Here is a 15,319-nt window from a genome sequence, read left to right as displayed (position 1 = left end):
CTGAATGACTGAATTGAGAAAACGCAGTCACAATAAAGTCAAAGCTACTGCGAGTATGTAAGAACGGGATATTTAATGACACTAATTGATAAAAAGTGACATGACACTTTTTTCACTGGTTAGATTTGTAAGGACAGGACGAGGCACACGAGTCTAGCAGCATTTACACAAAGTGAAATTCAAGTATTTAACTCAATGGTGTTACTTGATGTACAACTGCTCTTGAAATAGAAACGTAATGCTCTGGCACTCAATCGGCCCTCTTTGAACATTTATTTTCCCCTTTCCTCACAACTCTTCCTCCTTTCACTCAGTCCTCACTCACTTCTTCAGTTTCTTCTGCGCTGCTTTCTTCTTCACCATTTGTAACCGCTTCATGGCGTTAAGCTGGGACTCTTGGGTTGTAGGTAGTTTGTCCCCAGGTGCGGCCTTTGACCCATTCCCATTGTTTCCATTAACTCCTCCGTTACTGCCTCCATTGCCTCCAGTCTGGGAGCTGTTAGGAGAGCCGGCTCCTGATGAAGAGCTGGCTTTGCTTTGGCCTTCACCGCTCGATGACCTATTCAACGGCTGCTTACCCAGAGTCAGAGGTGGAGGCGGTTTCAGGTTTGCCTGACTGGAGCCGTTTCCATTGCCGTTCCCAGATATCTTTGCACTCCCAAGCCCCGACTTTCCTCCAGCTAGCCCAGATAACCCAACAGGCTTTTGTCCAGAAGGAGTTGTCAAGGTCTTGCTGCTCCCACTTGGGCCTGAGGAACCTAGTTTGGAGCTAGCAGGAAGAGATGGGCTCGTTTTGGCGCCAAATGCAGCCCAGCCGGTAAGACCGCTGCCCGAGGAGGAGGAGCTGCTGCTGGTGGGATTGGCTGAAGTGGCTGGTGGCTGCATGGGAAAAGGTTACTGTCATTATTAGAGTGTAATACTGACTAATAACAAACTACTAACTAACTACTTGGATTTTCTTTTCATCTCTTTCATATCTCTCAAGATATGAAGGATCGTCCCTTTGTTTTATTATCATTTATGTTTTATTATTTGAGAACAAGTCCCTGTTGCTCCCACTTGGGCCTGAAGAACCTAGTTTGGAGCTTTAGTTTTCAAAAAAAACATTTGTCCTTCAGTGGCCACCATAGCTAAGAATGTGCACTTGAATTAGAAGGGTTAGGAAAACAGTATTCAGCTGAATACAATCCACTGACATCTAGTGGTGAGAATTTACATAATGTACCTTTAAGTCTGACGCCCTACATTTTTAACTGACACTTTTGTACAGGACTTGAAAGCTTCATTGTCTAATCGATGATGTGCTTGGGTCACTCCTATTCTTGTCACATCAATGCACTTTTGGCCCAATTCAGGAAGAGCTTCTCTGTTAAGAAAACTAGTTGTCCAAATGCATGCAGGGTTGTGTTTATGATTCCCAACAGTCAGAGCTGACTGATTATTGTGAATAGTCCTGTGCCTCAAAATACAATTTTGGGGAAGAAGTCACCTTTATCTAACTAACTCCAAAAGACCATTCATCTATCTAGGACATCCAAGGCTTTAAAAAGGGACCAACAGTTTGGTAACAATGACATGACTGGAGCTTGTGCTATTTGACTGCTGGCGGCAGAGCTGACCACCAGACAAGTTGGCAGAGCAATGAACCCTGATTGCAACTCAACGAAAACACTGGGAGTTGAGTGACAGAGAGGTCACTTCTTTAGACTGAAGAAGTCACTTGGATGGGCGACAGAAACGTTTCTCCTACTGAAAACGCTACGTCTAGATGAACAGAATCAACTTCCTGGGTGATTTTTTAACAGTTCCCAAAATCTGATCCAAGTACGCTTGAGGTGCTTTCAATTATTGTGGTCCTAATCTTGGGAACAAGCAGCCTGCTGACTCAAGTTCAATTACATCTGTGTGCAGATTCAAAAACGGACTCAAAACCTTTCTCTGCACACGGGCCTACAGTTAATATGTGTTATTATTATTTTTTGTTCTCTTAAGCATTTTTCACTGATTTATGGTGTTATGTCTTCTTTTTCTGTATTAAACACACTGAGTTTTAATATAATGAAATGTACTATATAAATAAAATTGTCATTGTCACTGGTGCGTTAGTAAATATATTACCAATAATCTCTGCAGGCACTTTATGTGGTTTTCAACCTTCTTGTACTCAATTATAATGTGAATGTACATATATTAAAGAAGTTTGCTGGAGGTGAACAGATGATTACAAAAATGAAAATGACCTATAAATGCAAGAAAAGGTTCTTTGCATCAGTCTGTGAACTGCAAAGCAGAAGCATCAAATTACCAGCCTCTGCTTTGTTACGGCATCTGATTAAAAATAAAAGCCTATAAGCAGGGAAAAAAAACAACAACAACATACAGCACAGCTGCAGTTTCTTAAATATCAAGTAAAAATGTGATTCCTCAGCTACTCACGCTGCGTCCTGCTTGCCTGAGCAATACTTTTGCTGCAAACTATGAAAACTCTTACACCTCACGGTAGAAGTATTAACATAATCAAATCTGTGACTACAGGGTATCATGTTTGCTATCAAAATAACTTTTTGGTGAACTCCATTAAGTGAAAGCACTCTGAAAAGTTTTAAACCCATTCCCTCTGGAGAAATGGCACCGTGCTGGAACACTGATCCTTGAAAATAAGTTTACACTTTCTGCTCATTTTCCTCTGCGGGGATTTATGCAGACTGCCTTTCACAGCAGCTTTGCACTCTGACTGCAACTGCTGTTCTCTCCCTTGCAGTCCCAAGTAATTTACGGATGTGAAATCATAACTTTTTCTTGTCTGAGAAGAAGGAGAACGTGAGACGACACAAGGGCTGTGTATAAACATTCACATTAACAATGCACGTCGATGGACGCCATAACGAGTTAACACATACCTTCACTTCTGTTCTTTTGAATGCTTGGAAGGTGCTGGCTGTGTCAGTTTTGGGTTTAAGCTCCGTCTTTTTCACTAGTGTGTCTTTTACAACAGGTGCTGAAGATGCAGACGCAGGGGACGGCTTCTGTGGAGGTTTCTGGGCCTTGTGGACAAAAACAAACAAACAAACAACCTTTTACTTAAAAACAAACCAAGCTCGCTGAATCCAAATACAAATCTAACGCTGGAAGATAATTTATTTTCCTCACCATACGCTTCATTTGTCTGGTACATCGGGCGCAGTACCACACAAGCCGTGGGTCATTGACTTCTTTGTCGGTCACCTGGGGCTTGTGGCAGTCCTGGTGGTACAGGTTATGGCATTCTTGGCACTCGACCAACTGGTTCCCCATGGTCACGGTCATTTGTCTTAAGGAATAAAAACAGCAGGAAAGTAAAGACATATGGCAGGGACACATAATTAATTTGCTAACACGTTTACCTGTTGACGATGGAGTAAAATGAATCTCAATAATTAAAAGTGGAAAAAGTTCCAAGTACAATTTTTTTTTCATATGCTATAATTCTACTGGATTTCTGATATGCTGTTGTTATAATTAGCATTTATTCTATTTCTCTATTTTGTATGTGGATTTTTTTAGGTTGGTATCTGTTGTGGACAGGAAAAGCAAGAATTTCATTGGCTCACTTTGGGACAGAAAAAACATGTTTCTTTACTCGGCATATGATAATAAAAGGTTTTAAAAAAAAAAAAAAAAAAAAAAAAAAAAACTTGGGACGGCAACTCAAAAATTTACCATCTACAAATATTCAACATGTACCTGCAAACCACACAAGCCAGGCCCATTTCCATGGCGAAGTCATCGGCACTGGTCTCATCATCATTTATGTTTGGCAGCAGGTCTTTGCTCGTCTGCACAGTGATCGGAGAAGAGCGATTCTCCTGTTTCTCCAAACGAGGCTTTTTCGGGGGGTCCACCTCACCCAAGTCAACCCTGATCTATTTTTTTCAGTAAGACAGAAAGAGCACATTTTAGACATGGCATGTTGGCATCACTAACAAACATTTTCAAACTGCATCTACTTCACTGTAACACTAGTACTCTTCTATGTAATAGTACATACGTACGCTTCTCAAATTTGCAGGAAATTTCTGAACTCAAATTTATTTAACATGTAAGCAGCTCTGACCTACTCTGAGCTGGTTCTCTACCTTGATTGATTGATTACTCCTCCACTTTTCACCATAAAAAAAGGTTTATTGTTTTACTAAAATATCTATTCATTCCTTTTTTCCCCTCAGTATAAGGAGAGAAACTCCCTTTGATATACCCGCAACAGCCATGCACTGAACTAAAAATAATTTTAAAAAGACCTGGTAGCCTGTCTGGCCTGAGAGTACATGTGCTTAAGGTCCAAAAAAATACTTATTCACAGGAGCCAAACAGGACCAGGAAACAGCCGACTAAAGAAAGATTCGTGTTAGGCATCTGGCATGCTGCTAAGCTGGAGTGAGAGCAGCTATTTGACTTGGCCTGTCACGACTCATTGACCTCTCCATCCTGAAAAGCTCTTTAGCCGTTTAGCTGCACGTTTACGATCATCAGAGAATATTAAAAGTGTCTGCAAAATAATTAAATAATGTTAAATATGAAGAAAAGACTGCTTAAATCACAGAGTGTTCTTGACCTACCTATGTTTTCCCTTCTTTTTTCACTACTTCACCTTACAAGAAGGATTGTATGGTCCAACGCAACACCTTTTGCGTTGGACTACCAGGTTGTTGAGATTTTCTAGTATTTTTGCACTAAGTTGATGACGCAAAATTCACACAGTACCTTCTCAGATGGTCTCTTCTCACTGTCTTTCTTGCTCTTCTCAGGTTTACTACTCCCACTGCTGCTACTTGAAGATGAAGAACTTGAAGACTTGGAGTCTTGCTTACTTAAAGTCAGTTTTGGCACAGTCCCCTTTGATACCTCTATGTCCTGAGTACACATGACAATAATAATAATGATAATAATAATAATATTAATAATAACTTTTAGTTTGAGAAAGGGAAATTAAGGTTTAACAACAATGAGATATAGAATAAAGACACTGTATAAACATGTACATCTCCAGTTTCTTACTTTTTGTAATGAACGGTATGATGAGTCACTTCCTCTTGCAAGGGATTCATCAAGGAGAGCTTTCAGTTTCTCAGCTGAGTCTTTACTTTTGGAGTGTAAATAACTCAGTGCCTTTAGAAAAATGGGATCCAACTCCAAACTGACAGGTCCAGCCATGATGGAAACTGAGGATCAGAAAATACAGTTTTTCAGGCTTCAGGGAACAAATAACATCACTCTACTGAGTAAATCATGTGTAGTTAAACAAGTTTAGTTAAACTAAGGACAACAAAGGATAGTAAGAGTAAAAAAATAGTTGTTTTTTTCCCCACATTTATTAGGGAAAAAGGCTATCCAAATCGACCTGGCCCCATGTGAAAAAGCAGTTGCCACCAGATTACTGTCAGACACGTTAAATCAAGAAATCCCTTAAATAAAACCTGTTTAACAAAGTGAAGCAGGCTAAAACAATCAGCCCCAGACTGCAATCTAAAGAAAGTGACGAAAAGCAGAGAAACAAAGTCAAAGACATTTATCAGTCTGGAAAGGGTCACAAAGCCAATTCTAAGGCTATGGGACTCTAGTGAACCATTGCGAGAGCCACTCCCAGGAGTGACCGACCTACCAAAATCATCCAGGTCACAAAAGAACCCAAAACAACATTTAAAGAACAGCAGGTCTCACTTGCCTCAGTTAAGGTCAGAGTTAATGATTCAACAATAAGATAGAGACTGATCAAAAATGCCATCCTTGGGAGAGAGTGGCCTAGTCAAAGTCCGGAATTAAATCTGACTGACGTTAAAAAGGCTGATCATGTACAAAAACCCTTGAATGTGGCTGAATTGAAACAACTCTGCAAAGACAGTTATTAAAAATGCTTGATTGCAGGTCTAGCTGCCAAGGGTGGCACAACCAGTTATTGTGTTGGGGGGGGAGACTACTTTTTCACAGAGGCGCAGGTAGGTTTGGATAGTTTTTTTTCCCCATTAATAAATGAAGAAATACAGAATGTATTTACTTGTGTTATCGTTAAAATTTGTTTCTTGAACAGAAACTTAAGTGCTAAAAATGTGAATAATTCCGGAAGGGGGCAAATACCTTTTCACAACACTTTAAGTAACATGTTGTTTAGATTTCTTGAAACATCATGCATCTATTTCTGGTGCTCTTAACATTAATTATGCATAAGTCAATATTTTAGTAAGACTTAAATATTTAGTGAAAACTGTTTCCCATGAGTAAAAGCTCTGTCACAATCACAATAAACATCTTTATTACTAAACGAAGGGCACTTGAAGGGGAGACGATAGATCTCCGTTAAAACTAGGATTAATGGTGCGTTCCAGATTAAGTCGAAAATCTGAATTTCCTTGTTCCCAGTCAATCTGTTGATTCCAGTTAATCTGGAACATCCCCTCAACTCAGGTTCCCCACTCGGAACAGACCCATCAACCCCGAGTTAACTATCCAAGATGGCGGCAGTGAACGTAAACAGCAGTAAAACTGCAAAATGTATAATCTGTACTGTCACTTTTGTGTATTTATGATTCGCTAAATAAGCCATGCAGAGAGCACTGGTCAGATTCTACCCATGAATGTGCTGCGACGGTCATTTTAAGATTAAAAAACAAATACGATGCTGTACTGCTAGTAATAGCTAAACGGCTCTACCTTGCTAAGAACAAAAATAAATCATATTTTTTTTCGCGCTTTTTTACCATTTTTGTTAGCACCGACTTCCAAGGTAATTGACATGTGGATGTGTTTTGTGATACGTCATGTGCTGTCCTGTTTTTATTTTTTCTGTGGGTTAAAACAAATATTTATTATTATCTTCCTTCTCACGTTTGTAGATTGAGTCCCAAATGTCTCAATTCCGTCTGTTGGGTGTAATATTTAAAAGTTCACACAAATTAAAAAAAAGAGTAACTTCGGCTGCTGCGTAACGTATTCAGTCCGGACTAGCAGCAACACAAGGGGCCATAATAGCACAACAACGGTAAAAGTTCTCGTTACTCGAAGCTGTCAGGTAGAAATTAGGATTTACAAGTAAAATCGTTAAACTGGAATACCTTACCTCACACTCTGCTTCTCGTAAGCTTGTCTCTCCTCAATCCGGTCTTTTGGATTTCATGGGAAAACTGATGGCAGAACAACACTTCCTACAAAGAAGCCGTTTTTCCTCTAACATGTGCAACACTCAAATATGTCCGCAAGATATAAGCGCGGAACCTTATGAAGCAACTTGTGTTACTCCAGAATATTTCACATTATGGCTTCTTCGTTTAATAGTTAATTTTGTTTAAAGAACAATTTATGGAGCGGGCACTCTTAACATATTATACAGTTTTACATGTATTTTTCGGGGACACATCGTGTGTTGTTTATTCGTAAGTAGAAAACAGGTGAAGCTGTGGTAGCTTTAGCACAGGGGAAGAAGAAGAAGCAGCCCACACCATAACAACAACGTGGTTTTATAAAAGCTACTGCTGCTGTAAGTATCACTCATAGTGACATTTAACGTGTTAGATACAGCTGTTTTTCCATTTACAAACCCCACCTCGGAACACCTTACCGAGGCTACTTTTTAAACCCTCACATGTGTTTCACCCCGCAGTGCTGACTTTATTTACAATGAAGCAACAGCCCGAAAACCAGCAGCAGCCCTCTCTCTATTTAGAAGTTTGCTTTCAAAACGAGGAGCCGCGCCTTCCCCTGCACACCTCCATCGTCCTGTTCCTCCTTTCTTACTGCGAGTGCAAGTTTTTTAAAGTTTACCTGGTCTTCAAGAAACCCAGCAGCTCCGAGTCTCTGAGAAGTCAGCTGCCAGAGCATCTGGACTCCTCTGATGTTCAGTCAGAGGCTCTGCCTCAGCTGGTGAGGGACTGTCGCCTCCCTGCTGTTTTGGATGAGACTGGGCAGCTCTGCAGGGCAGGACTGGCAGTGGTCCTTAGACATATTATCAACAAAACCATCGAGGCTGACCCCTCCAGAAATGATGTACTGGCTCTGCTGGGTTTCAAGAAGACTTGTCTGAAAGCCTGCGCTGAGGTTAGTGGAAAAAAGGGAAGCAAACGACAAAAATACACAAAAGAAAATAAACAAGTGACTATGGGATCTCTCTGCAAGGTCATAGGCAATACTGAGTGTTTTTACACTTAAACTGACGGTCTGTAGTAGGCTATAGGTGATCTTTGGGATTAACATCATGTCAACATCCAGTGTGTAAACACTGTACACACAAATTTACACAAATTTCCAACAATTTCCAACAGCATGGTGGTGTCTAAAAGTAAGCACACAGTTACAAACCAGTTATAGTTAGCTGAAACTAAAGTTCATGCCAAAGTATCCTTAGGCAAGAAATTGAACCCCAAGTTACTCTCCCGATGCAGTAATTGGAATATGAAGGTGTGTCAATGTTAGATAGAAAGCACTTTGGTAGAGAAAGCATTGAAAAAAGATCTTGTGTGAATGACTGAATGAGGCATGCTGTTTAAAGTGCTTTGAGTGCATTTGAGTCCATTTACCATTTAGTGACTTCAGGAACAAACTTAAAGCTGTTGTGAAGCGGTGTAATGCTCTCTCCATAAGTAATGATTTGCTGAAATCAAAAAGAACCATTAAATCTTTGAATGAAAGGAAAACAGAACCAACTTAATGCGAACAAAACCCCAAAACTCAGTCATTACAAAAAGTGACGGGTAACAAAAAATAAAGAAATCTACAAAATCAAGTAAACCAAATAAATGCAAAATCTTAGAGATCACCATTAGAAATCACGCAATTAACAACTTTTTAAAAAGTATTATAAGTAAATAATGAACTAATTCTTAGTTTGCTGTAAAGTTTGCATGGTTTCAGATCTAGGAAAGCTCTTATACCTCACAACTTTCACCGTCTATTGTTCTCCATCAGGGTCCCAGAAGGTTATTGATAATAGATTTGAGCAAATGGTGGTTCCCAGTTGGCTAATGAAATTTAAAGCACTCTGTGGTAAACTAGATGTATTTTACATATACACATATTCCACTTGTGATCCTTTCACTCTTCAATCCAAAAGGGAACAACGACAAAAGGAACTGCCAAAAAGTCAAAAACTGGAAAAAAAATTCTGACACCAAAATTTTTTTTCCCCTTTTTTTGTTTTGGAAATATGTAGCAGAGTTATGTTTTTTGTTTTACATTACAAATAAATATCTGACAACTGCACTAGTTGTGCACAGTGCTATGATAAGGACTTGTATTTCAGCCTTTTTTGGAATGCCTTTTTATTTTGAGTGCATTTACGGACAGACCTCAAACACCATGTTTTCCTCACTCTTAGGTGAGCCGGTGGACTAGATTGTGTGAAATTGAAATCCCCTCTGCTGTTGAAGAACATCTCCAGAATCCCGCAAATGATGATCAGCAGGTGCCCCTCTCCATTCTCACTCTTGAGCGAAGGCTCGCGGAGCCTGTCAGAGTCCACAACGATGACAAAATACGAAGGCGGAAACTCCAGGAGCAGAGACGCGAAGAGTCTGCTGAAAGCCAAGAGAACCTGGACTCCGAGTCCGGGATTGGACAGTCGTCTCAGGCCTGTGATGGACTTGAGCTTAGAGCAGCTTTGGCCAAACTGTCTGTGGATTCAGTACCAGCTTTAACCACCAGAGAGAACTCTGAGATTAGGAAAGTGAAGACAGCAGATTTGCCTCCGTTGGAGCATGTGTTTGCTGAGGGACTGTACTTCACTCTGACTGATGTGGTGCTGCTCCCGTGCATCTATCAGTATCTGGTAAGGGCTTTTTGACATGTAATGAGTTTTTGAGTGGTGTCAACAACCTCATTCTGATTGTTACTGTCTAATTAAGAATGGCACATACACATCAAAGCACAATAAATTTTATTAGCCCTTTTCTTGTCAGTTTAAGCCTGTCGCTTTTATTTCACTGACACACTTTCTTTTCAAATGCTCTTTCAATAATACACCTGTTACACAAACAGTCAAGTGCAGATAGGAAAGGCTTTGTCTCAGTGCATACAAAAGTGGCGCTGATGTCAGACTGAATGCTTTCATGCAGACCGGAGCGTGCAGTTACATGAATTTGCTGGCTCTTTAATACCTTTATTATGATGACTTGTCAAATTATGCATGATGTGTGGTTTTGACACTCTGGTCAGGGTGAACAGGTAGTACACCCAGTTCCTTTTTTTAAATCCAGCCAGGCAGAAACTTGGGTTAAGAAGAGTCGCTGCATCAGACTTGGCACAGTTTTTGCTCTCAAAGGTGGTCTGGAGCCACCTGGCAAAGGCTGATAACACTGTACGGGGAGGGTTTTTATTCAAATGCAGCAGGTTGAAATACATTTTACTGACTTTACTTTGGGAACAGCTGACAGAGTTGGCAGGTTGTTATGTTGACCTAAAAAACAAACTCCTAACTTGAAAATCTTTGAAGAATTTAGAAGCTCAAGTGCTCACTGAATATTCATTACGCCTCATTGTTTGTGATGAATTTGGTAGCAACTGCAGCGGTGAACCGAGAGCTGTAAAGTTCAGGCTTATGCTGTTATTGATCAGGAATGCTGCATTGTCTGGCAGTGGAGTGGGTCTCATTTCACCTTTCAGCTGTCTCCAGCTATTCCTCGACTGTGGGAAGGAACTGAAGTTCTCACAATGAGGCTTTTAGTAGTCAGCTGTGCCCCAGTGGTTTCCAGTTTCACACTCAGCTTAGCGTGTCTCCTCTTAACGGCCATCACTGTCCACAACACATGCAGCCACAGTGAATCCTTTCCACTCCACCCTCTTGTCGTGCTGCGGAGTGCCCCTTCTGCCTCCGTGCACCACTCTGTGTCCAAACACACACACACACACACACTCTGTGCCCTGATGCTTCGTCTCAGATCATGACTCTGTTTGTTTCTTCACCCTCTCCTCCTGCCAGCTCTGTTTTGATTTTTTTTTTTTTGCCAGTCTGTCGCACAAGTGTTCACCAGTGTGATGTGTGAATTCTGGTGGAACGTGGCATCTCGCTCCACTGGCAGTAACATGTCAGTCGAGTCACTTAATCAATATTTCCTTGTTGTTTTCCTCTTTCTCTTTCATCCTTTCATCCTGTTCTTGGTCTTTAATAGTGTTCCCTCCAAGCCCGCGCTGCCGCCACTCTACATCATCTCCCCCACTTACTGCGCTGGTACGGCCGTGTCCAGGAGGTACCGGGGGTGCTTCGGGCAGCCAAGGCTTGTGGGCTACTTCTGTCCATACCCCAGGCTCCCACGTCTGGACTCCCAATTCTCTCAGCAGAGGAAAACCCAACCAGTCTACCGGTGGAAGAGGAAGAAGGCCGGGAGATGGCCCCAGAGGTTCCTTTTGTCGGCGGCCCAAGGCCCACAATGACTAAACTCAAAGTAAATGATTACTTTCCTTTACTTAATCCCCAGCATGCTTTGCAGCTATATGTTAACCAAACATGTTTTGTTCCAACACTTCCATCCTGACCTAATATCAAGGGATCTGCCTCCCATTGTCCCCTAACAGCACAGATTCGCAGCCTCCAGAGTGGTTGTTAAGTATTATTCCTGTAATTTCATGCCTCCATTTTCTGTTGATTGCGCCTTCAAGAGTGTAGCTCTGAGTTAATGTTTCGGTTTCTGGCAGACTTTTGTAATTGTTGGATATTTAGTTTTTCTGCCAGATATTTATCAGTGATTGCTTTCACTCATAAAATTAACATTTTAAGTGGTCTTTAAGCAAAAAAAAAAAGAAATTCAAAGCTGTTATCGATGCATATTATTTTGCTCTTGTAGACATTACAAAAAAACAACCTTTTTTTTTAAGACTAACAATCTGTTTACGAGAAAAAACACTGTATTTGCCTGGGGTGCTTTTTTTAAATGCACATTTCAGTATTCTCAGTGGATCCTGTTACCACTTTTGCAGGAGTGCAGACAGTGCACATTCAGCTTATCTTCATTTCAGGTGCAATAAAAACAGTGAATCTGGTCCAAAACAAAACAAAAATGTTATAGCTTTACTTAGTTTATAGTTATGGTTAAAAATCTACATGTGCACAGGCAAGATACACGACCCAATGCAGGTCCCTTAGGAAGGATTGTCGAGAGACCTGCTCATTCGCACACGTTTATAGATTTCTTTGCTCCATATATTACCTCTGCAACAGCAGGAGATAAGCAGGCCCAGCTGTTTTAAAGGAGACTGTCTCCTCAACCCTGACTAACCTCTCGCCACTGAGCCCTCAGACTGTTTTCTTGGCTTTTTTTGCTCCGCTCTCTTAGGAAAGATATTTCTGTGATTTCCTGCTGGCTACATTTCTATAACAATGTGAGCGAGGCGAGGAGAAAAAAAAACAAGCGGTTTGGAAAATTCTGATGAGGGTGAGTGAGCTGGGTGGTCAGGATGGGATGTGTCTTTTAGATATGCCGTGTTGCCGGATGAAATTTAGTCAGGCCCACATGTGTGTAAATGACAGTTTTGCTGGCAGGTTAAAATCCGACATTAAAACCGAGAGGAATGCGTGAACACACACAGACAAACACACAATGGCCACCATTCTCTGCCTAGAGGGATTACAAGGATGGCTACATGTCGCCATCATCATGTCTGCAGTGCAGCTGTTGCGCTGGGTAATGTGCCTGTCTGTTTGCGTCTGTGTGTGCATATATGTCCTCTGTGTGTGTCCCACCAAGGTATAAACACACAGTCTGCCGCCTCACATGGTGACAGTCGATCTTTCACGGCGGCTAACCAGAGGCAGTGGGCTCATCTCGCAAAACCATTCACATTACAAATGGCTCATAAACTCTGCCCCTTTATCACTCCAGTTAATACACACTCATGCATACTGTTCAAGCTCCCCGTGCAGTGATCTGTGGAGCCCCAGCCTGTGATCTGTATCTATGGTAAACAAACAGGCATCCCGACACCAGAAATTAAGACCCGGTATTATCACTGCCTAACAAAAACTAACACAACTTACATATCAAAAATAGAGGTTTTTTAAAAGGAGAATTACTGGGTTTGCAAGAAGGAAGTTAAGTCTTTGATTTCATGTCTGATGAATTGGGTTCATAGGGGAGTTGTTGTTCCAGAAACAGCGATTGAAGACAGTCTGTGTGTGTTCCCGTGAAAAACTCCTCTCTGAAATCAATGAGCATTATGGCAGGATAATAACACAGTCTTGTATTATTACCTATTATTTGTCATTTGGGTTTAAAGTTTGACCAGACAGCCAGGATTCCTTGTTGCAGGTGAACAAACAAACTTAAGAATATGATTCAATAGAAGAAATAGAGCTTTAAACAGAATCACCTTTTCATATTCAAAATTATTAAAGCTTTAAGGTGCATGTTTCCTTAGTGTACTTTGAGGTACCTCAAACATATTTACCCAGTGACCAAAAATGACCTTATCAGCAACAAGTTTGTGTTACTGTGGAGAGTGAATATAATTGGTTTGGCACAGACTATAGGTTTTTGAGCTTGAGGTTTGCAGTATTGTAGACTTTGATTGGTTTGTATTATATAGCAGTATGTGTTTATATAAAGATGAATAAAACAAAATATTAGAATATTTTAATATGGCAGCCAGACATTGTTCAACCCCAGTGTATAACACACAAATCAGTTAGTGTCAACAGAACTAAGGGTTTTTAGTAATATAGTCTTAATTGCAGTGCTTTTATTGCATCATAGTGATGCACCTCACAGTGTATTTATTTTTCTGATGTCATTGTACATGATAGTCAAGTCTTTATTCATAAAACACATTTAAATGTAACAGACGGTGACCAAAGTGTTGCACATATTTAATGTTCCATGTTAGACCTTCTATTAAAAGGGTGTCATATTATAGTAAGATGAGCTTTTTTCCTCTTTATATAGGAAACAGCTCCAGGGATTTACTGAAACAAGTGCAAACGTCTATGTAAATACAGACAGTACAAAAGATGGACATAGGTACCGTGATGTCGTCCACTGATTTCTAAATTTGGTGAAACCTCTGCATGAGTGTTTCCATCTACGCTGTCCTGGTTGCATAAAAATGATTTTTTATTTAATATGACCCAAATTCCTTTGGATCTTGGCTTCCTTTTGTTCTTTTCTCTGTCAAAATGATCTAACACAGTTCTGAGGAAGCCAATCCATGATTGATAGAGTTTCATTTTGTGTGTGTGTGTGTGTGTGTGTGTGTGTTTGGTTTATTTTTTTTGTATCCACGTGTGCTTTTACTGCATTGACAGTGAGTTCAGGATCATTGTCTTGCTGAAAAATTAAAGCTTTACCAATAGAGGCTATTGCATGATTGAGAATGTGCCTTTCAAGTTTCATTTTAAAACACCATTCAGATTGCTCATTCTACCATGCCTGTATACCTGCGGTTTCAGTCAATTTCAGAGTCTGTAGCAAATGAGCTGTTGCTACCCCAGACACTGTGGGGAGAAACACGGCAGGAAAGGAGAACTGAGAACACAGCCTCATCAGCAGCTTCTAAATAGCGCTGCCTTCTAGCAACAAATATTGCATCTATCTAGACAAACTTTAGCTGTTTTGCATAGCAAAGCTAGTTAAATACATAGTTAGCCCTGCTGTCATCATGGAGAGAACTAAAAAAACTTTACCATGGTTTCCCTGGTTCTCTTGCTATTGTAGTTAATTGTACTAGATGTGCTGGAGTATGTTCTGTACTGGTGAAGCATTGTTCTGTCTTGAAAATTTAATAAGAGTTGTATTGTGTGCAAGGTAGCAGAGGGCTTGTACAAAATAAGTCACTCGATTACAACAAAGGCTGTAGGTTTCTATAGTAACTTGCATTTGTATATTTGTGTGTGTATGTGTGTGTTTGCATGTGTGTGTTCTTCCCTAAGGAAAATGGCATCGAGGCAGTCTTCACTCCTCATCCTTGCCCTTCCTGGACCCTCCCATGGGAAAGCTTACCAGGAGCGATCAACCCTACTGAAGGTAAACTCTAATCTTGCCTCGAGGCTGTGCTCTTTGCTGGCTCCATTTTATTTTTGCCCTCCTGCCCTTGCACTTTTATCATTGCCCCTTTGGTTTGTTTTAGTTTTATTTTCTTGTATTTATTTGATGTCTTCATCTCTCTTTGTCCTCCTTTCACTATTTTTACTTCCTTCATGTTTTGTAAGCCTGTATGCCTCTGCAACACTCCACAGCCTCTTTGTTCCACCTTATTTCTGGGTTGACTTCAAAAAACACAAATGTTACTATATATGGAGCGAGGAACATGAATAAATATTTGCATTATACCTTTCGGTACTACTGTGGCTGTTGGTGATTTATAGCTGCAC

At 40.6% G+C, this 15,319-nt stretch overlaps 2 protein-coding genes across 5 annotated transcripts in view; one reads left to right on the top strand and one right to left on the bottom strand.

Moving 5' to 3' along the window:
- Positions 1–54: 54 nt before the first annotated feature.
- On the bottom strand, positions 55–7,879 carry ints12 (integrator complex subunit 12). 2 transcript variants are annotated; one of them, XM_087841732.1, is made up of 7 exons: positions 7,792–7,879; positions 5,035–5,198; positions 4,741–4,890; positions 3,724–3,902; positions 3,151–3,310; positions 2,901–3,044; positions 55–879 (listed from the first exon to the last, which is right to left on the bottom strand). In XM_087841732.1, exons 2-7 carry the CDS (start codon positions 5,188–5,190, stop codon positions 322–324), a joined length of 1,347 nt encoding a protein of 448 aa, XP_087697858.1. In that variant the 5' UTR covers positions 5,191–5,198; positions 7,792–7,879; the 3' UTR covers positions 55–321. The 2 variants fall into 2 exon arrangements, with proteins under 2 accessions (XP_087697858.1, XP_006787171.1); XM_006787108.3 differs by lacking the exon at positions 7,792–7,879 and adding an exon at positions 7,091–7,222.
- Positions 5,955–15,319, top strand: part of gstcd (glutathione S-transferase, C-terminal domain containing) — a 53,109-nt gene continuing 43,744 nt past the window's right edge. For 2 of the 3 annotated variants that reach the window (XM_006787107.3, XM_035906224.2), the window contains exons 1-5: positions 6,948–7,507; positions 7,631–8,064; positions 9,341–9,790; positions 11,130–11,402; positions 14,879–14,972. In XM_006787107.3, coding sequence (XP_006787170.2) covers positions 7,648–8,064; positions 9,341–9,790; positions 11,130–11,402; positions 14,879–14,972 — 1,234 coding nt within the window. In that variant the 5' untranslated portion in view covers positions 6,948–7,507; positions 7,631–7,647. Of the gene's footprint in view, positions 5,973–6,947; positions 7,508–7,630; positions 8,065–9,340; positions 9,791–11,129; positions 11,403–14,878; positions 14,973–15,319 lie in introns of those variants that run through there. The other variant, XM_035906223.2, reaches the window with a different exon arrangement.

This window comes from Neolamprologus brichardi, chromosome 6 (assembly GCF_056152115.1).
Source record: "Neolamprologus brichardi isolate AB-2024 chromosome 6, ASM5615211v1, whole genome shotgun sequence".
Lineage (NCBI taxonomy): Eukaryota > Metazoa > Chordata > Actinopteri > Cichliformes > Cichlidae > Neolamprologus > Neolamprologus brichardi.
This window is presented reverse-complemented; position numbering and strand designations above follow the sequence as displayed.